General features: G+C 44.1%; 1 protein-coding gene across 2 annotated transcripts; it reads left to right on the top strand.

The window, feature by feature from the left end:
- The first annotated feature begins 828 nt into the window (after positions 1-828).
- Pla2g12b (phospholipase A2 group XIIB) lies at positions 829-22,410 on the top strand. 2 transcript variants are annotated; one of them, XM_008836619.2, is made up of 4 exons: positions 829-1,174; positions 14,234-14,322; positions 15,312-15,477; positions 21,104-22,410. In XM_008836619.2, exons 1-4 carry the CDS (start codon positions 964-966, stop codon positions 21,220-21,222), a joined length of 585 nt encoding a protein of 194 aa, XP_008834841.1. In that variant the 5' UTR covers positions 829-963; the 3' UTR covers positions 21,223-22,410. The 2 variants fall into 2 exon arrangements, with proteins under 2 accessions (XP_008834841.1, XP_008834842.1); XM_008836620.2 differs by having other exon boundaries at positions 830-1,174; positions 21,101-22,410.
- The last annotated feature ends 42 nt before the right edge of the window (positions 22,411-22,452 follow it).

A 22,452-nucleotide genomic window follows, 5' to 3' on the forward strand; every position in this document is an offset into this window, starting at 1 on the left:
TATTTTATGTGTATGCGTGTATTGCCTGCATGTAGGTAAGTGCACCTGCATTGTGCAATGCCCACAGAGGACCGAAGAGGCTGTAGGATCCCCTGGAACTGGAGTTAGGGACAGTTGTTAGCTGCCATGTGGGTGCTGGGATTCGAACCTGGGTCTTCTGCAAGAACAGCCAGTGTTCTTAACCGCTGAGCCATCTTTCCAGCCCCTGACTCCTCGACTTTTAACTGACTCTAAGGAAAAAATATCACCAGAGCTGTGTTCCCAGAATGGGGCTCTGGCCACCTGCAGGTCTCGGGATCGCAGATCCGGTCCTGCGGTGTAAACACACTGTTTTGATAGATGGGGAAATTCCCATTTCAGGATTGCTGCCAGATGGGAAGATTGGAATCAGAGTCATGGAGGGACCCAGGCAGAGGCTGGGCCTCAAACCTCAAACCCGAGGCACACTGGCGCTTAGGCTCTGACAACCTGTTGATGAAGGTGACCCGGGTTCGGCCACCTGAGCCTTGCACACACCCTCCCAAGTCTCCCCTGGACAGTTGGAAACTGGCTCAGGGGTGTGGCTGTGACCTTGGGACAGAGCTATCTAGTCCAGAAGCTAAGTTTGGAGGAGCCAGTGGTTCACAGGCTGGGGATCAGAATCCTGGGGCTCCTGGCTAACCCTCCTGGGAGTGCCCACATCCCCCTCCAACTCGCAGGGTCCACTGGGAGGGTAGTCCCCTCTTAGTCCATCCCCAGACAGGCCCTCCCATGGCCTCACCTTTGTCCTCTCTAATCGCTCTGATCTGCTCCCAGCCTCCATGGCTGTGTTTAAAGTCCACCTCTGGGGAACACAGACAGTGTTCCCGGCAATCCTAGCCGGCTCCTTCCCCACACCCGGCCACTGGGCTGTGTTGTGTCCCAGGGCTTCCTGGCACCCTGGCTGGGGTGGGGGCCAAGCGCAGCTTCTTACCTCTGTGCAGGATGCAGCTGCCCCGCGCCATCTTCATCCTGTGGCTCGGCCTGGTGGGCGGCCTGGCTCAGAGTGACCCCAGCCTCAAGGCAGAGGAATCCTACTCGGACTGGGGCCTGCGGCACCTCCGGGGCAGCTTTGAGTCAGTCAACAGCTACGTTGACTCATTCATGGAGCTTCTGGGAGGGAAGAATGGAGTCTGTCAGTATCGGTGCCGATATGGTGAGTGCATCTTCTTTTTCTGTAAAAACTTTCTCTGGGACGGGAGGTCCAGCAGGTCACCACCTGCTCTCTTTCTCCCATTGGCCAGATTGAGCCTAACACAGGATGTCTAATGACAGCAGAAAGTAGACATCTAATTGGTGAAAGGATGCCCAGTGTAAGATTTGGGATATATGTACTCTGACAAATTCCACTGAGCTTTCTGGGAAACTTTTGCTGGGGTCTTTTATGAGTTTGTTGTGAGGCAGGGTTTATTTTTTGGGTTTTTTTTTTAAGCTGGGCGGGGAGAGAGGGGGTGCTGGGAAAGGATGTGGGGGGTCTGTGAAGGACTCCTGGGGAAGAAAACTGAGTATGATGGTAGAAGGAGATTCTCCCCAGGGTTAAACAACCTCCTCAGCAGCTCTGAAACTGGAAAGGACTCTGCCTTTCTCTGGTAGGCCTATAGTGGGTAGCACTTTGCCTGGGCTCTTCCAAGGAAGCAGTTCCTGTGTTGCCCCAGTTACCTGTGGCACCACATCATTGATCAGACTTGCCTGTTGCCCACCAGGGGTCCCAAGCTCTGTAGGCAGCCAGACACCAGAGGCAGAGTTGGGAGCTGGGGCGGGCACCCTTTACCTTGCCTGAGTTGCAAAGCCAGCTTGCCCAACAACTGGGCCTATGGCCAGTTTCCCCTTTACTCTCCTCTGAAATCAAGAATCAGAACTGAATCCCCAGCCCCGGACCTGGCAGTCCTGGCTGTGACTGAAAACCTTTGTCTTTAGTGTGCCGCTAGGAATTTAATTCAGGCCTCGTGTACTAAGTATATGTAGTCTGCCACTGAGCTGCACCCCCAGGCCTGAAAAGTACTCTTTAAAAGCACACACGTGCTTGTTATGGTGGTGCAGCCTTTAATCCCAGCACTCAGGAGGCAGAGGCAGGGTGGATCTTTGTGAGTTCCAGGCCAGCTGGGGCTACAGGGAGACTGTGTCTCAAAAAGACCAAAAAAAAAAAAAAAAAAGCACAAGTGCGTGGGGCTAGAGAGAGGGTTTAGGAGTTAAAAGCACTGGCTGCTCTTGCAGAGGTCCAGGGTTTGATTCTCAGCACCCACATGGTGGTTACAAACGGTCGGTAACTGTAGTTTTAGGGGAATCAGACGGCCTCTTCTGACCTCCAAGGCATTACATGACACGGATGCACTCACATACATGCAGGCAATACACTCATACACATAAAATAAAAATAATAGTATGTATATATATTTTAAAAAAGCACACACTCAGATTCCTCTGGTGGTTTAGTTTATGCAAAGGCCCCTCAAGGAATTAGAAGCAAAATGTCCATTTTGCCCAGCAGGGAAACAGGCTGGAGAAAAACTTTCTTCAAACACTCAGCAGATAAAGCAACTTTCCTGAGAGACTCAAAACAGTGGCATCGTACTTGTTGGATTTATACCTACATCTCTGGCCCTCATCTTTGGGAAGAGGAAAATGGCTTCCTTAGATACTGAGTGACCAACCAGGAGATAATGCTTAAACCATTGCTCCCAACAGGTTTAACCACACAGAGACACAAGCAAAAAGCCACTGCATCTCACTGTGCAAACTTCACAGGGTCAAATCCTGAACCCTTCCCTTTCATATTTGACCAAGGTGGGCTGGATAAATTCAGAGGCCTTGTCACTGGGTTAGTTAGGTCCACCTAGTTTGCCTTGGGGAGGCAGGAAAGGGTTAATGCCACATGTTTCAGTCAACACAGGTATTTTAACTACTACCTGAGGTTTAGCAAATATGTAACAGTGGGATTTTAAAAACTGTGAACCAAACCTTAATTCTTCCTTCTCTGGCAAAATGGCACCAAAAGATTTCAGCAAATGTTGCTTTGGAGCCTCTGGCCAGGGCAGGTGACAGCAGCAACTGGTGGGGGGTGGGGATAGTCAACAGAACAGGAAGGCAAATAACGTTTACCAAAACAGAAGCTGCCCAAGGAGGGGCCTGAAAAACAGCAAAATAGAGGGTGCAGTTGCACTGTCTGTTACCTTTGGGATCCGGCGGGGGAAGGAACCCTGAGGCTGTACCCAAACAGGATAAAATATCTTCTCAAACGGATTGTGAATCAAGCAATCTTTTGACCAGATCACACCTAACCCCTAACTGCATCTGCTCCTGTTTAGTTTGCTCTGTGATATGCCGCTGGCATTCAAGTCCATTCCCTGCGACCCCACTTAGGTAGCATATTTAAAAGGCTTGCTGGCTCCACCTCTTTCATTTCTGATTGACAAATCTGGGGTGGGGCCAGATGATTTATAGTTGCATATCAGGTGGTCTTGGAGCCACATTGAGGAAATGAATCAAGCAAACTAACCAGCCCACCAACCCACCAACCTACCTTAAAATCTGCAATCTTTTACTACAAAGAATAGTTTAACAAAAAGTCTACAAGAAAAAAAGTGGGGGTTGGAGAAATGGTTCGGTGGTTAAGAGCACTGGCTGCTCTTGAAGAAGACTGGGATTGAATTCCCAGCACCCACATATTGGCTAACAACCCTCTGTAACTCCAGTTCCAGAGGATCCGGCACCCCGTTCTGACCTCCATAGGCATTGCACTTCACAGGCACACTTAGGTAGGCAATACACTCATACACATAAAGCAAAAAAAAAATATTTTTTAGAAAAAAAGTCCTATCACAGGTGTAAAATGTCAGGTACTTGCCACTTTCTAAAGCTGGCCGTGTATTAGCATCATCTGGGGAGGTTTGCAAAGTCTCACATCAAACCAATTAAGTTGGAACTGCTGTGGGTTAGACCCAGACATCAGATTTTAATGTTGTCAGGTGATTACAAAGCCATCCCAAGTAAAGGTACACTATTCCAAGATGGGGCTCTTTAATGCTTCAGCCTCTAGCCTTAACTAGTAGAGCAGGTAAAGGGTGTTTGCTCTTCCACAGTGGGGCATGTGTGTTGTGTTCCCCACTTCTGATGTTTAAAGCAGTTTGTTTTTATGCCAACACACATAAGCTGTCAAAGGACTGTACAGGTGATATATACAATTCATTGTGAGTCAGTGATGCTGAAAGCTAGCTGACCGGGAAAAGCCTGTGTCAGCGGGACAAGAGTTCCTGAGAATCTTTGTTATAGAGTTCTTTATCGTCACAGAGATTCTGTATGAGAACTCCTAAACTTCTTTGGTTCTTTTATTCTCTGTGTATGTGTGTGTGTATGTGTGGACACACATGTGCCACAGCTCCTATGTGGCGTTCAGAGGACAACTTGCAGGAGTTGGTTCTTTCCTACTGCGCGAGTCCTAGGAATTCATGGTCACCTTTACCCACTGAGCCATCTTGCCAGCCCTTAGGCTGTACTTTTGAGGCTGGGCAGCTAGGGATTGAACCTTGGGCCTGAGGTTGGGCAGCTAGGGATTGATCCCAGGGCCTCATGGATGCCAGGCATGTACTCTATCATGGAGCCACACCCCAGCACATTCAGCTACACATTTTTTTTTTCTTTTTTGGTCTTTTTTGAGACAGGGTCTCCCTGTAGCCCCAGCTGTCCTGGAACTCACTATGTAGACCAGACTGGCCTTGAACTTACAGAGATCCACCTGCCTCTGCCTCCTGAATGCTGGCACTAAAGGCATGTGCCACAATGCCTGGTGGAGTTACACTTTTAACAGTCTTTGACCAGACTTTGAAAAATCTTAGGGACAGAAATATCATGGGTTGAATTTGGAGGAAAATCCATTGCTGGTGAACTTGGATGAGGTTAACTCTTTCCAACAACCTCAGTGTGTGTGTGTGTGTGACAGCAATCTAAAGAAAAAAGGTTAAGCTGGGTATAAATATGTGGAACATACCTGAAATCCCAGCACTGGGGAGGCTGAGGCAGGAGGATTGCTACAAGTTCAAGGCCAGCCTGGGCTATATAAAAGACCTTGTCTAAAAAACACTTGTCCTTAATAGATACCACATGCCATTGTGTAAGGACATGGTTCTTTACTTTAGCGTACGTTTGAACCACCTGGGAGCACACAGTCCCAGTGCCAAACCAATGAAGACAGAAACTCCCAAGGATAAGTGTGTGTATGTGTATAGCAATGGGTGATCCTGACTATCAACTTGACAAGATTTAAAATCACCTAGAAGACACACCTCTGGGTACATCTATGAGGGTGTTTGCAGAGAGGCTTAACTGACCTACCCTGAATGGGCTGGGGTCCCAGACTGAATAAAAAGGAGAAAATAGGGTATTCATCTCTCTCTGCTTCCTGACTATGAACACAGTGCAACCTGCTGCCTCACTCCTGCCACACCTTCCCCCGTGATGAGTCAGCTGTCCCTTCACACTGCGAGCCAAAGTAAACCCTTCATTTCTGAGATTGCCTTGGTCAGGTGTTTTGTCATAGCAACAAGTAACCAATACAGATAGGTAAAGAATGCTAATAATGCTTCATGAGGTTCTAGTGAGAATTAAAGACAGCACATTAAGGAATTTGTGTGGAGCATGGTAGGTCCCCACAGGTGTTGTGGATAGTAGGAAAGACAGTCTGGTGAGCCTGTTAGTCACATCCAGGTTCCAGGTGAATTCCTTCTTTGGTTTAGTTCCAAGGTGGGAAAATGTTTTTGAAGTATCTTTTAGTGATATTTTGAGGCTGGGCATGGTGGTGCACATCTTTAATCCTAGCACTCAGAAGGTAGATCTCTGTGAGTTTGAGCCCAGCCTCATCTACATAGCAAGTTCCATGCCAGCAAGGTGACATACTGAGACCCTGTCTCAAAAAATACTTTGAGTGGTACATAGTTGTAATCTCAGTTACTTGGGAGGTTGAGACAGGAGAAACTCAAATTCCAGTCTAGCCTGGCTATATAATGAGATCCCCTAAGTTCCCTCTCAACACCACCCCAGAAAAGGATCCTTAAACATCATTTTTCAAAAAATTGAGAAAAATTAGTGGTTATTTATGGAAAAAACATGAAGTTATGATCCATTTTGTGGTGAGAATGATAAAAGTCCATTTTAGACATTTTGAGATTGTGATGATTTTCATTATAGCTGTGACAAAATACCTGATATTAATAATTTAGAGAGGAAGGATTTGTTTTGGCTCAAGGTTTCAGAGGGTCTCAGTTTATTATGTTGGGGAAGGCACAGCGGAGGCCCACCTCAGTCTCTGTGGGCAGAGGGAGTTTGAGATGGAAGCCTGCTCTGAAAGCAAAGAAAGCCAACTGGAGCCAGGGGTAGGTATGACCTTCAAAGGCCTGCCTGCCCCTGGTGGCCTTCTGCCACAAAGACCTTACCTTTTAAAGATCCCTCAGCCTCACAAATCAGCACCATGAGCAGAGAACAAACACTAAAACACGGGCCTGGGGGTGCAGGGGATGAATGTATATCTACTGATATGCATTCATGGTGGCCAGAGAAGGATGTCGGGTGTCCTATCACTTTCCATTATGTTTTCTTGAGGCAGAGTCTCTCAATGAACCTAGGCAGGCAGCCTGCAAGTCACAGTAATCATCCTGTCTCTGCCCTTGATAACACTGTAGTTACAGGGCCATGGGAAGCCATGCCCAGCCTTTTCTATGGATGCTGGGGATTTGAACTTGGGTCCTTGTGCTTGCATAGCAGGCACCCTTATCCACTGAGCCATCTCTCCAGCTCCCAGGACATTTCAGATGCAAACGTAACAGAAATATACAACACATTATTAGCTCTACTCACCATCAGTGCAATGGATCACTAAAACATATTCCTCCCAACTAGAACTTTGTATCTCTGATTAACATCTCATTTTCCTCAATCCTACCTTCCAGCCACTGGTAACTACCTTTCTAATCTCTGTTTCTATAAAGTTGACTTTTTCTTATAGGTTCCACATTTGAGATCACACAGTATGTGGTTTTTTTTTTTTCTGATTCATTCTACCCAGTGTAATGACTTTCAGTTCTACAATGACAGGATATCTTTTTTTTTAAGGCAGTATAGTGTTCCACTGTGTGTACACACATTTTCTTTTCCCACTCATGACATATACTTGGGTTGCATCTGTGTCTTGGTTATTGAAGATAATGCTGCATTGAACATGGAAGTGTGACATCTCCCCAATGTACTATTTACAGTTCCTTTGGGTAGGTACCAGAAGTGGGATTGTTGGATTACATGACAGTTGTATTTTTAGTTTTTTGAGGAGCCTCTGTAGTATGCTCCCAAATGGCTGTAATAATTCACAGTCTCACTGATGGTGTACAAGAGTTCCCGTTCATCCACATCCTCCCCACCATGTGTTATCAATGGCCTATTACTAATAGCCATTCTAACTGATGTAAGGTGCTGTTGCATTGTGGTTTTAATCTGGTTCCCTGACAATTGGAGATGTTGGGCATCTTTTCATATTCTGTTGATCATTGCTTGTCTTTTAAAAATATTTTGCTATTTTTATTTTATATGTATGAGTGTATTGCCTGCATATATGTAAGTGCACCCATGTTGTACAATGCCCATGGAGGTCAGAAGAGGGCGTTGGATCCCCTGGAACTGGAGTTAGGATGATTGTTAGCTGCCATGTGGGTGCTGGGAATTGAATCCAGGTCCTCTGCAAGATCAGCCAGTGCTCTTAACTGCTGAGCCAGCTCTCCAGCCCGTTTGTCTTTTTTTGATAAATGTTCTTTGCCTAGTTTGAAGTCAGATGCTTTTTCATGCTATTGGTCACTCTCATCCCTCATGTATTTGAATACTGGCTCCTTATTGGAGGTGGAGTTTGCATACATCCTCATCTCTCCACTGTCTCTTTACTCTGTTCCCTTTACCATTCAGAAACTTCACTGTTTTGCAGGTATAAATCTGCCTTAAAAAAAAAATTGGGACAGGGTCTCATGTAGCTCAGGCTGGCCTCAAACTTGCTGTGTAGCCAAGTATGACCTTGAATTTCTGATCCTCTTGCCTCCACGTCCCAAGTGCTGGGATCATAGGCATGTGGCACCATGCCAGGTTTATGCCGTGCTGCGGATCAAATCCAGCACTTCGTGCATGCTAGGCAAACACTCTACTAACAGTTATAGTGCTAGCCCTGCCATTTTAATTTTTTAAAACTTGTTTTTAAAGTTTTTTAAATTTATTTTTACTTTATGTGTGTTTGGCCTGCATCTATGTAAATGCTGTGTCGTGTGCAATGCCTGTGGAGGCCAGAAGAGGGTGTTGGATCCCCTGGAACTGGAGTTAAGGATGGTTGTTAGCCACCATGTGGGTGCTGGGAACTGAACACTGGTCCTCTGAAAGAGCAGCCAGTGCTCTTAAATGCTGAGCCATCTTTCCACCCCTTAAATTATTTTCAGAGATTTAAAAATATATATATTTTATTTAATGTGTATGAATGTTATGCCTGCATGTAGGTAAGTGCACCTGTGTTGTGCAATGCTTGTGGAAGACAGAAGAGGCTGTCTGATTCCCTGGGACTGGAGTTATGGACAGTTGTTAGCTGCCCTGTGGGTGCTGGGATTCTAACCCCAGTCTTCTGCAAGAATAGTCAGTGTTCTTAACTGCTGAGCCATCTTTCCAGCCCTCTTAGAGATTTTTTTTTTAATGTTTGAAATCTCGCAGAAAAATTCCACACAGTTGTGAGTTTGCATGTTTTCCTAGCAAAGAACTTCCTTACAGCCTTCACTGAATTCTCAAAACCACCGATCCGTAGTCGGAGAAAAGATAACACCCACAAGTTTAGAAGCCAATAGATCGGCCCTGTGCTAGGATGATCCATCTCCCAGTTTGCTGAGGACCAAGGGAGGGGAGAGGGAATGCTGGTATAAGGGACATTTAGTCCTTAAAGAATCAGTCCCAAGACATGTGGGGTCGCTCTACTGCGGCAAACTTAATTCATCTGAGTGGCTGAAATGCCGGGTCCACTGCTTCAGTGAAATGAGCTCCATTCTCCCGTCGCTGGTGCCCATCCCAGGGTTTCTGGAGACTGCCAGGTGTACGCGTCATTTGCAATGCCCTGTGCCCGGTGGCACCTTGGGGGAACCAGCGGGGTGTGGACAGAGAGACTCACTCTCCAGTAAGTCATACCCCTGACAGAAAGCTCCACACATTTTCCCTGATCTTTTCAGTGACCAAAATGAGAGAGGAGAAAGGCTGGCCGAGCGCAGGACCCGGCTGCAGATGGAATTATGCTTTCGTGGCTAATTCTTTACTGAACCGCCCTGCAGTTTGTCTTGAAAGTGTTTTATGGCGTTAACATTTTGTTTAGAAGGTTTTAAGTTTTATGAGATCAAAGCTGTCAGTCTCATTATATAGCCTCCGACTTTTATGTCTTGATTAGGAAAACCTCTTCACTTCACAACTATAACAGTATTCTGTGATCCCCCCCCCAGGTGAAAGCAGACCTAGTTAATGCATAATAAATGAATGTGGCTGTGCCCCAATAAAACTTCTTTACGGGCACTAAAATTTGAATTTCGTATAATTTTCACTTCATAAAATATTATTCTTGCTTTTTGACCCCCCCTTGTCCCAACTATTAAAATAGATGAAAGCCCATTTTAGTTGGCAGGTTACACAAAGCAGGCAGTGGGCCCTAGCCACCATTTGCCAATGAGAAGCGGAATTTCAAGTTATCAGCCTGCCACTCTATAAGTAGATAGAGCCAAAAAATAAAACCACTTTGTGATGTAGCACTTTTCTGATACCTAGGCTCAAAGCATCAAAATATAAGTTACAGCCTGAGGATAGGGTATGTTATTTATTGCCTAGGTTCAACCATCCCTTTTTTGATAGAACTTACACTTCAAGCCTCACTCCAAAGCAGACTGCTGCAGTTAACAAAATACTGCATTTAGTGAAAGCACCTTTCATCACCAGCAAGATGGGTAGGAATTCCATTCCATCATTCTTCAAACTAATTTCAGAGTTTGATCTTCAGTGAGTTCTTAGATGCAAAAGAGCCACCAGGGGTGACACAGGAAGTTTCCAGAGTCTGCAGCAAGTGCTCTGCTCCAAGGGGCATTAAGAATCTGCCTTGCCAATGAATTCAGACATTTGTTTCTTTGTTTATATTTTTTTTCCTGATATCTATAAAGGTGGTTTATGTAGAGCACATGTAAGAAAACAATCTGAAAAAGAGATAAAATCGCTTCTTAGAGACAGCCACATTTAATTATGCAGCCCAGTGTGATTATTTTCCTGTGTGGAACTCGATTGCTGCTATTAATTACACTCTATTGCCCCATTCCTTCAGCTACACACAGATACATGACAGGTTAATAAAGGGAAATCAAGTTACAGAAATAAGGGGGGCTGAGGCGGAGAGCTGTGGGCTCCTGGGGGTTTTGAGAGCACACAAGGATTCCAGGAAACAGGACAGGGCTTCTGGTGTGCAGAGAAGAAACGCTTGTGACCTTTCCTGCAAGAACTGGGAGGCTGGAACTGAACAGTCCGTGTAAAGACTGAGTGTCCTTCACTTCCAGGGAAGTTGAATCTGCTGTATAAATATTTTCCGAGCGTCTGAGGATCTGCTAAGTCTATTCAAAAGGGATTTTGGAGCTGGCTCAGTCCACGAAGTGTTTGCAGCACAAGCATGAAGACCTGAATTCGAATCCCTAGCACCTATGGAAAAGCTGGGCATGGTGGTACATGTCTGTAATGCCAGGGCGGAGACAGGTGGAGCCTAGTGGCCCTCCACAACACACACACACACACACACACACACACACACACACACACACAAAGGGATTACGAAAATCTTGACCCCAATGTTCCAAGGAAGTCACAAGATGCTTCCATCTACTTGGTGCTAGAGAGCAGTGAAAGAATTTCTACCAAAAAATCTCTACCCCAAGCAAGCTGCATACACAGGTAAGGGACCAGAATTCATGCAGTGTCTAAGGGTGGCCTGATGAAATCCAAGGTAATTAATAGCTGTTAAGTTCTGGTGTCTTAATGAGCTTGAAACTCTCAGAGTCATAGAAAAAGTAATTGAGGAGGGCTGGAAATGTAGCTCGGCAGCCAAATGCACTCTTGAGTACCCAAGGATCTGAGTGTATCCAGGGCATAAGAATTCAGGGACTAGAGAGATGGCTCAGCAATTAAGAAATCTTGCTGCTCTTGCAGAGGACTTGAGTCTGATTCCCAGCACCCATTGTTGGGTGGCTTACAACAACCTGTAACTCCAGCTCCAGGGGAGTCCAACACCTCTGGCCTCTGAAGGCACCAATGTTCACATGCACATACCCACACAGAGAGCTGCACACATACACATCATTAGATATAAATCTTTTAAAAAAGAATCCTTACTAAAAATTATAATACATGTGAATAATCTACCATGGGGAAAGTCAGTCAGTATTAAAAATCTGCAAATTAACCAGACATAGTGGCACACAGCTGTAATCCCAGCACTCAGAAGGCTGAAGCAAGAAGACTGTGAGTTCAAGGCCAGCCCGAGTTGTACAGAGAGATCCTGTCTCAAAAAAGAAACCAAAACCCCAAACCAAAGCCAAAACAAAAATCAAAGCAAAGTGGAAATCAGCACCCCAAGGACTAGAGATCATAATATAGAATTTCAAATTATTAAATGACTAGAAAATATAGTTTAAAAAAATATAAAACCTGGGAGGTGCTAGAGAGATGGCTCAGTGATTAAGAGCACTGGCTGCTCTTACAAAGGACCTGGGGATCCAGAGGATCTGATGCCCTCTTCTGACCTCCAAGGGCATTACACACAGAGGTGCACTTATATATATGCAGGCAATACACTCATGCACATAAATGTCTTTTAAAAAGCTGATGAGGCCAGGCGTGGTGGCACACGCCTTTAATCCCAGCACTCAGGAGGCAGAGGCAGGCAGATCTTTGTGAGTTCAAGGCCAGCCTGGTCTACATAGTGAGTTCCAGGACAGCTGGGGCTACAAGGAGACCCTGTCTCAAAAAAAAAAAGACCAAAGTGGGGAAAAAAAAAAGCTGATGAGAAGTGAATACATAAATTTGAAAGAAAAAAACCCAACCAATAGAACCAACAGAATTCAAATGCAAACTGTTCAAGTGCACGGAAAGCCAAACACTGGTGGACTAATTAAACAACAGATTAGTCAATCTAAAGAAAATGAGTAAAATGGAAACTAGATTTAATGAAGCATGCAAGAATCCAGTTCAGAGAGAAACAGAAATGGAAAATATGAAAGGGTGATTAATACATACAAAGATCTATGAAAGATAAAGAAAAGATTCACCATTCAGAAATATGAGGTTCAGGTGGGAAAAAAATCAAAATATAACAAGGAAAGAAGATTTATACCATGACTGAAAGTTTTCCAGAAATGAATGAAACTCAGGTCTTCTGATTATCCCCAGAAGGAAAAGGAGAAACATCCCATCTAGACCCCTGAAGTGAAGCCTGAGGGACCACTGAGCAGTGCTGGTAGAGATGAAAGATGCTGCAGTTGCTATGGGAAACAGGATGGTGAACCCTCAGGAAGTTACACACAGAATCATCACATGACCCAGAAATTCTGCTCCTCAAGCACTGTGGTTTTCATCTCTGTGATCACTACCTGAGAGAAGAAATTCCAAGGCGAAAAAGACTTACTTTGGCCCATGGCTTCAAAGGGATCAGCAGTGCACCACGACCAGGAAGGCATGGCAGAGTGTATGGAGGTGGGAGTGTGTGGTGGACGCTCCTTACAAGGTAGTAGGAAGCCGAGACCAGAGCAGGAAGTGGTCATGTGACGGTTATCTTTGCCCGTGATAACTGCCCTAGATACAACCACACCCAGTGTGGGGGCTGAAGAGATGGCTCAGTGGTTAAGAGCACTGACTACTCTTGCAGAGGACCCAGGTTCGATTCCCAGCACCCACATGGTGGCTACGAACTGTCCTTAACTCCAGTTCCAGGGGAATCGGAAGCCCTCTTCTGACCTTCGCTGCATTGCTCGACACAGGTACACTCATATACATGCAGGCAATACACTCATACACATAAAATAAAAATAAATAAATAAATAAAATATTAAAAAAACCAACACACCCAGTGTGTCTTTAACACATTTAAAATGCAAGATCATAAAGAAACTCAAAGGCTCTGTGAAGAAGTCAAGAAAGTCCAAGCATTCAGATAGTTTCTGCTGAGTTCAGTGAGCATCTGGTGTGTCTTCTTTGTTCTGTGATCAGTAATACTTTGTTTGCATCTGTGGAGTCTTGCTAAACTTCCTGCAACTTAGAGTTAAATGCCTTGATGGCACAGCTAAGGTTATGAGTTGAGTGTCCAGGCAGTATTCTGTCCTCTATGTGTGGTGTCTGGTCTTACACTGCCTGAAAGAATAAGAAACCATGAGTTTGGGCCAGGCATGGTGGCACATGCCTTTAGTCCCAGCACTTGGGAGGCAGAGGCAGACAGATCTCTAAGACATCAAGGGCAGCCTAGTTTACATAGTGAATTGCAGGCCAGTTGGGGCTACAGGGAAACCCTGTCTCAAAAAGACCAAAAATAAAACAAAACAAAAAAATAAGGTTGGAGAGTGACTGGGGAAGAAACCCATTATAACCAAAATGACCTGCACATGCACCTGCACACATACATACATATACACATATACATACACACACGAACATGTAGATACATACACACACAAAACCATGAGGTTTAGTTTGGTTTTGCCATGGCCTTTATTTTCAAATTCATGCACTAGAGAAATGTTAGAGCTGTTATTAATAAATGCTCAAAAAATTCATTGAGATCAGGATAAAATGCCAAGCTCATCTGAAGGTTATAATTCTTTTATGCCCCCAGCATCATCACTACCTATTTAATTGTGTATCTGGATAGAGTGACTTTTTTTTTGGGTCTTTTTGAGACAGGGTCTCCCTGTAGCTCCAGCTGGCCTGGAACTCACTATGTAGACCAGGCTGGCTTTGAACTCACAGAGATCTGCCTGCCTCTGCCTCCTGAGTGCTGGGAATAAAGGCGTGTGCCACAATGCCAGGCAGATACAATGACATTTAAAGGAAAAATGAAATATGTTTTTGGAAAATTTTTATTTGATGAATATTTTCAAATGTTTGACTTCTAAATATTTCTTCTTCTTTTCTCCCTTCTCTCTTCTAGGAAAGGCGCCGATGCCCAGACCCGGCTACAAACCTCAGGAGCCCAACGGCTGTAGTTCATATTTCCTGGGTATCAAGGTACCAGGAAGTGTGCGTACCATTGGTATTCTATTCTTGGTTGATGGGTTTTTAACGAACGGTAATCTAAGAGTCGTCACAGATGGAAACTATGGAACCAAATGGAACAATGTAACTGGGTGTTTTAAACTAGACTACGAGGGGAGAAAAATTTCGAAGAAGATATTTGAGTTCTTTCTCTCAGAGACAGCTGCCCCTCAGATAAGCCTCCAGTAGTCATGAGAACTTTGAAGTAGCCATTTCAAACAACAGCCAAAATTTAGGGCATCAAGACATAAAGATGATCTGATGGAGTTGACTTATTTAAATTAGCAAGTCACTCCAGCGATGGGCTGATTATTATACTGGTTGACTTTTGCAAGTAGCAGCTGCTTATTGAAAGCATCCAATTCACTGTGTTTGGACTGTTTCAGGGTAGAACTCTGCAATCACATACTGGCTACTTATTATGATTAGTTAGCACACCACTGACCCTTTCTCGAATGGCCAGCCACCCCTAGAAGCAAGCAATAAATTAACTTCTGTGAAGACTTCTTGGGAGGGTCTGGGAACATTGTTTAGCGGGTCGGGTGCTTGCCTAGTGTACACAAAGCCCTGAAAAATGAGCTAGAGTCACTTATGAAGCTGGTAGCAACATTAAAATTTAGCATCCTGAGTTGGAGAGATGGCTTAGTGGTTTAGGAGCACTTGCTGCTTTTGCAGAGGACCTGGGTTCAGTTCCCAGCATCCATGTCAGGGCGGCTCACAACCTTCTGTAACTCCAGCTCTCTGGGATCTGATGCCTCCTCTGGCCTCCACAGACATCTGCATGCATGAATAAATAATAAAGTTAATCTTTAAAACCTTAGCATCCTGTGACTCGAAGCTTCTTCAGAGTTTTTGGTGTTTCTAACTGATGTGACTATGTGACACATCTGAGAACCAGCTAGTTAATGGTGAGCTGGGCAGGGTTGCCTCAGGTCCTTGGTCAAACGTGGCACTTTCCTGCCTCCCTTTTACAGATGGACTTGGGCATTCCAGCAATGACCAAGTGCTGTAACCAGCTGGATGTGTGCTATGACACCTGTGGTGCCAACAAATACCGCTGCGATGCCAAATTCCGATGGTGCCTCCACTCCATCTGCTCTGACCTTAAGAGGAGCCTGGGCTTTGTCTCCAACGTGGAAGGTAGGTCTCTTAAGGACATTTCCTGTTGACAGGGAGATTTGCTCCTCCTTTCATGCAGAGAGGTAACTGGAGCTCCCCTTTACTAAGAGGGATGGTCAGAGCTCAGAGTCTCCTGGAAGGCTGTAAACCCTTGTGGAAAGGCAGAGGCAGAATCCAGGCACCACCTCATGAAACTTCTCCCTGTCCTGGCCATGGGTTGCTGGCAAACTTCCTGGTGGAAAGGACCACACCAGTGCCTTCCCAGAGAAATAAAAATCTGCCCTTTAAGATGGAGGAAGGGGCTGCCAGGGCTGTCCATGCCACTGCTAAATAATTTTCCATTCAGCAGTTGCTCTACATTTGACCTCTTGGTATAGCTGAAGCCCTTTTTTTATATTTTATTTTTTGTCTGGATAGGAACCTTTAAAAACCCCTTTTTTCTTGCGTATAAAGGTTTGTGCTTCAAGATAATTATTTTTAAACACTGCCTAGCTACTCAGCTTCCAGAATTGACTCTGTAATTTCTTTTTGCTAATTTACTTTAGAAAAGTTTTAATCTCTCTACTTTGAAACAGGAACACGATGGCCCGGTATTAGAATTTAGAAGTTTCAGATGGTAAGGATTGAAAATCAGGATTAGGAACAACTAAGAGAAAAGCTGTAGGTAGAATCTTGGATGTGGTTCATGGATCACTGTCTAGAAGAGAGTTTTAGAGTGAATATGTGAGGGCTTGTGAATATGAATAATGAAATGGGCCCTGTAGAAGGGAGAACGAGTCCATCCTCTGTCAAAACAAAGGGTCAAAAGAACTTGCTGCTAATCTAGGGTCAGGTTAAGTTACTTCCTCTAAGCCAATGTCCTATTGATTTTTTTTTTCTCCTAAATAACTCTTTGCTATTTCACTCACTGTGTTGCTGCAAATTATGTCTCTACTTTCCATCCGATTTATGTTCTCCATTGGGACCAGCTATATTTTTATACTACATGAATCTGATCGTTTCCACTCAATAGTTTTCTCCTTCAGGATTCAACACAAGCCCTTGGGTTTGACATGCACAGTCCTTTCTAAGCCGGCTCTAGGCTGCCTCCTCCAGTGGCATTTTGAATGTCTAGATTTCCCTTTGGACTCCTCTGATGGAAACTACCTGGGCTGATGGCCCAGACCTTTCCATCCTGACATTCCTTCTGCCTAGAACAATACCCCATCCTTCATTGTAGTGGTATTCAAGCCACTTGAGATGTCATTTATATCTAATTTTCTCATTCTCATTGAGTAGGTTGACAGAGTTGTGTGATTGACCCCATCTTCATCAGCCTTGACACATTCATCATCCCCCAAAGAAACCCCACAGCCATTCATCTCAAATGCCCCCTGCTTGGTCCAAGACAACAATGGCTCTACTTTCTACCTCTAGATTAGCCTGGTCTGGACATTTCATTTAAGTGGAATCACAGAACATGTGGTTTTCTATGGCTGATTTCTTTCACTTATCTATGCTGCTGACTGTTCCAAGAGTTCATTTCTTTTTATTGCTAAATAATATGCCCATTGTATGGCTTAACATAGCTTCTTTTTATAATTTTTTTTTTTGGTCTTTTTGAGACAGGGTCTCTCTGTAGCCCCAGCTGTCCTGGAACTCACTATGTAGACCAGGCTGGCCTTGAACTCACAGAGATCCGCCTGCTTCTGCCTCCCAAGTGCTGGGATTAAAGGTGTGCACCACCACGCCCCGCCTTTTTATAATTTTTTAAGACAATATTTTAGGTCATTTATTTAAGACTTCCTTTCACAAGTTTCACTCCTTTAGTCCCAGCACTCAGGAGGCAGAGGCAGGCAGATCTCTGTGAGTTCAAGGCCAGCATGGTCTACATAGCGAGTTCTAGGCCAGCTGGGGCTACATGGAGACTCTATCTCAAAAGACCCCCCTCAAAAAAAAAAAATAAAGACTTCCTTTTCTTTCTTCCTTTTCATGTGCTGGAGACACAAGGAACAAGATGTTCACTCTGGTTTTGAGCAACAGTCCAACCAGTATAACTGAAAGAGCATGCAATTACAAAATGAGCCAAGTGTCGTGGGAATGGTAATAAAATAATGAGCAATGGTGTTTGAGGCCTTGGACAGAGCTCAGACCACCTTACTCTTTGGTTATAATAGCCCAAAATTATTTATTTATATTTATTTATTTTTTATTTGTTTATTTTGGTCTTTTTGAGACAGGGTCTCCCTGTAGCCCTAGCTGGTCTGGCACTTTTGATATAGACCAGGCTGGCCTTGATCTCTCAGAGATCCACCTCCTTCTGCCTTCCAAGGGCCGAGATTAAAGGAGTGAGCCACCACACCTGCCTAACACTTTCTTGATGTTATTTGAGGCCTAGAAGTCTAAAATTTTGATTCATTTCAATTTCTTTATTTTTGTCAGTGGTATTTTCAGTGTCAGATGTGGTAATAAGCCTTTGCCTACACAAGGTTAAAAATATTTACTTACAAAGTGATGGGGAGATGTGGGAGGAGTTGGAGGGGAGGGAGTGGGCGTGGATTTGATCAAAACACCTTATATGTATGCATGAAATTCCCAATATTTAAAAAATATATTTTATTTATTATTTTTTATGTGTATGAGTGTATTGCCCAAGTGTATGTGAGTGCGCTGTGTCGTGCGATGCCGCGGAGGCTAAAAAAATATTTACTTCTGTTTTCCTCTAAGCTCTGGGTTTAGGTTTGTGAACTAGTTTGAGTATTATTTTTACAGGGTATAAAAAGGGGCCCAACTTCATTTTCTATGTGGAAACCCAGTTATTTAACACTGTTGTTTATTATCTTTTGTCAAAACTCAACTGACCTTAAGTATAAGTACTGATTTCTTGACTTTTTTTTTTTTGGTCTTTTTGAGTGATTTCTTGATTTTCAGTTCTATTCTGCTCCAGTGATCTATGCCAGCACCACACTGCCTTTATCACTGTACTTTTGTGGTACATTTGGAAATTAAGGAGTATCCTTAAATCTTGGTGTCAAGATCATGTTGGCTATTGGTGAGTCTGGCATTTCTATAGGATTTTCGGATCAGCTTGTTAATTTTTGCAAGCAACGACAGCTGTTATCTTCACAGGGCTTCAATCTATGGAATGGTTCGAGGAGTATTGCCACATTAATAAGATTATGTTCTCTGACCCAAGAACATGAAGATCTTTCCATTTATTTCCGCCTCCCTTCATTCCTTTCCACAGTGTGTTCTCATTCTCATGACACAAGCCTTTCACTTTTTTTGGTAATTTTTTTTTCTCTGAACTACTGTAAATGGAACTGTTTTCTAATTTTCTTTTCAATCTTAATTTTAGTTTTGTATGTGTGGGTGACATGTTTTGTCACTGTGTACACGTGCTGGTCAAAGGACAACTTTCTGGAGTTGGTTCCTTCCACCTCTTTTTGTATTTAATTTTGAGAGTCTGGCTATGTAGTGCCTGGTTGGCCTAGGACTCACTATGTAGACCAAGCTGGCCTCAAATTCATAGAGGTGCACCTGGGTCTACCTCCCAAGTGCTGGGATCAAAGGTGCATGCCACCGTGCACAGCCCCTCCCATCCTTTTGAGGCAGGGGTGTCATTTCTGCTATGCTGTGTGCACCCTACGTTAGCTGCCCTGTGAACGTCCAGGTGATTCTCTTGTCTCTGCCTCCCATCTTATAGAAGTGCTGGGAGTACAGACGTGTGCTGCCACATCCAGGTTTTTTATGTGGGTTCCATCGATCAAATTCATGTTGGCAGGCTTATGTAGAAAGCACTTTTACCTGCTGACCCCCTGCCAAGCCATCTCTGTGGTCCTCTCAATTTTCTTGACAAATGATTTATTGATGCTGTACAGAAAGATGGCTGATTTTTGCCCATTGATTTATTCTGAGACCTGGCTGAATCCATGTAATAGTTCTGATAGATTTTTCAGTGGATTCTTTAGTGTTTTTTTAACTTAAAAATACTTTATTTATTATTTTTATGTGTATGAATGTTTTCCCTGCATGTATGTAAGTTTACCCATGCCATCCAATGCTTGAGGAGGTCAGATGAGGGTGTTGGATCCCCTGTAACTGGAATTACAGAAAGTTGTTAGCCACTATGTGGGTGCTGGGAATCAAATCTGAGTCCTCTGCAAGAACAGCCAGTGCCCTTAACTGCTCAGTCATCTCGCCAGCCCTGAATTCTTTTTTACATAAGATGTCACCTGCATATCATTTTCCTTTCTAATTTGAATGCATTTTCTTTGTCTGCTTAATTTCCCTGGCTAGAACTTTCTTCAAATTTTTTTAACGATTTTTTAAATTTCATGTGTATGAGTGTTTGCCTACATGTATATATGTGAGCCACATGCATGCCTGGGGCCTGCAGTGGCCAGAAGAGGGCATTAGATCCCCTGGAAGTGAAGTTACAGATGGTTGTTAGCCACCATGTGGGTGCTGGGAATCAAACCCAGGTCCTCTGCAAGAGCAGCCAGTGCTCTTTACTGCTGAGCCATCTCTCCAGCCCCTAGAACTTCAATACTGCATTGAATGGAAATGTTAAGAGTGCACTTTCTTATTTTCTTATCTTCTTTCCAACTATATGGAAGAGGCTGTTTATGACTAAGCATGGTTTCTGGCTGGGTTTTTTTCTAAGTGATCTCTGTCAGATTGTGGACACTCTCCTTTTGGTTTGTTGAATGCTTCTATCATGAAAAGGTGTTGGATTTTTTTTTAATGTCTTTCTGCAGAATGTGGCATTTATCTTTTATTCTGTTGCTAGGTGGTATACTATATTGATTTTAGTATGTTAAACCAACTTGCATTCTTTTTTGTTTTTTTTTTTTGAGACAAGGTCTCCCTGTAACCCCTGGCCTGGAACTCACTATGTAGACTAGGCTGGCCTTATACTCACAGAGATCCACTTGCCTCTGCCTCCCCAGTGCTGGGATTAAAGGCGTGCGCCACCTTACCTGGTTAGTAATTGTATTTTTATGCATCAAAAATCTATTTGCATTTTCCATTTCTACTTGAGTCAATTTCAGCAGAAATTTTTCCATTTCCTCTAAGCTGTCTAAATTTTTTGGCATGCAATTGTTCATAGTATCCCTTCAGGCTAGTAAACCCAGTATATTCCTCTGGGATGCCCTCTCTTAGAACTCTTACTCCGAAGGGACGGTTCTCTTTCTGTGGGTTCCCACTCTGTCTTGGGGTCACTGTCATCATGATGTTGACACTTGTCACTCTGTCCAAACTGTGAGGTCCTCAAATTGTCTTTGTCCTCTGGTACCTACAAAAGTGCCTCATCCACATATTTCCATACACCCCACACTTGAGCAGGGTAAGCTATGGGTAACATAGACAGTAATGCTGTCTGAGTGTTCTAAAAACAGTGCACATAATGGAGTTCTGATTACTTTTTCCAGGGGTCCCACAAAAGTCCTGCATCACAGAGTGTATCTACTTTATTGGACTAGACAGGAGCTTTTAGAAAAGCTTCTCTTAAATGTATGCTTGTCTTTTTAATTCTGTACTCAGATAATTCTGACTCCACTGTCCTTTGGGGATCATCCTGGAAGCATGCTGCCTCTTTACAGGCATGCTATTGGGATATTCCTCTGTGTTAACCTCTTTGTTTCTCTTCATCTTTTTCAAGTAGCCTGTGATTCTCTGGCTGATACTGTCTTCAATACTGTGTGGACCCTGGGCTGCCGACCTTTTATGAACAGTCAACGGGCAGCTTGCATCTGTGCAGAAGAGGAGAAAGAAGAGTTATGAGGGCGATCATTCCTGGCTTTGAATGACACCACGGCTCAGTTTCAGAGACTGTGGGGGTGACAGATGTGTTATCCTTTCTTCCAACACTTTGGAGGCCACAAAGTAGGAGAAAGGAGACAGTGAGTCTAGCCTTTAAGGAAAGTTGAGAAAAAGACATGGAGAGATCAAAGACTTCTTTTCTCTTTAACACACAGCTCTCCAACCAAGAAACATTTGCCTGGAAATTCAGTTCCTAAAGACTGCTACAAGCAAGTTCTTAGATCCCATCATGGTAGTCATGAGAGAAATCTGGGGGAGTCCAACCATTTCAGAGACAATGACTTTCTTCCGGCTTGTGTTTCAGTTGCCAGTTAGCACCCCACATTTAATAAAGTGTACTTTTTAGAAAAATTGAAAGGAGATGAATGAATTCCATTATCATCTATATTTCCATTTCACGTAGATGAGAACAGAGTGCAACCTGGTAAGTTCTATTGGTGACGATTCCTGTTGGTGCTCAAGAGACAAACACAGCAGAAGGGCAGAGGGTTATCTGAGGAAGGTGGGAGGGAGTGGGCTCGGAGGCTCCATTTCTCCCTCCAGTGGCCTGCTCCTGTTGGTCATCCCCGACTCCAAGCAATACAAAGGTCGTGAGAAGATTGGAGATGCACTTAGTTAGGGCCAGGGAAGGAAGGGATGGTCCAGGGTCCCTAAATTGTGACCCTTAGCACTGTGTGGATTAGGAACACCTGTGAAGCCTTCATCTCGAACCATTAAGGATCTCTGGGGCTGTGCCTAGGCTATTTTTAATAGTCTCTCGGTGATTGATTCTGTTGTCCTGGAAAGGCCACCAACTAGTGCAGGGACTGGCTGACAAATTCGGTCCAAAGCCTGTTTGTCGGTACAGCCTTTCAGAACGCTACCACATTTGTTTTGCTTTTATGTTTGTGCTGCAGTTGTTTGCAGCTGCTCTTGCCCTAAAACATCAAGTTATGACACAGACCGAGTGGCCCCAAAGTCTAAAATCGATATCTTTTGGCCTTCGAAAGAAAAACACTGCTGACCTCTGACCTAAATCATTCACTCCTTCTCCTCTTTTTGTTAACTTCATTAAATTGCATTAAGAATTGTCAGTTGCCGGGTGTGGTGGCGCACGCCTGTAGTCCCAGCACTTGGGAGGCAGGCGGATCTCTGGGAGTTCAAGGCCAGCCTGGTCTACATAGTGAGTTCCAGGACAGCTGGGGCCACAGG

This window comes from Nannospalax galili, unplaced genomic scaffold (genome assembly GCF_000622305.1).
Source record: "Nannospalax galili isolate Female #2095 unplaced genomic scaffold, S.galili_v1.0 scaffold1437, whole genome shotgun sequence".
Classification (NCBI taxonomy): domain Eukaryota; kingdom Metazoa; phylum Chordata; class Mammalia; order Rodentia; family Spalacidae; genus Nannospalax; species Nannospalax galili.

What these genes read in the sequence shown, in the direction of transcription:
- Pla2g12b (XM_008836620.2), top strand. Translation starts at nt 964, where the DNA reads ATGCAGCTGCCCCGCGCCATCTTCATCCTGTGGCTCGGCCTGGTGGGC. An exon ending in TCAGTATCGGTGCCGATATG is followed by an intron (nt 1,175 to 14,233) that starts GTGAGTGCATCT and finishes TCTCTCTTCTAG; the next exon opens with GAAAGGCGCCGATGCCCAGA. An exon ending in GTATCAAGGTACCAGGAAGT is followed by an intron (nt 14,323 to 15,311) that starts GTGCGTACCATT and finishes TCCCTTTTACAG; the next exon opens with ATGGACTTGGGCATTCCAGC.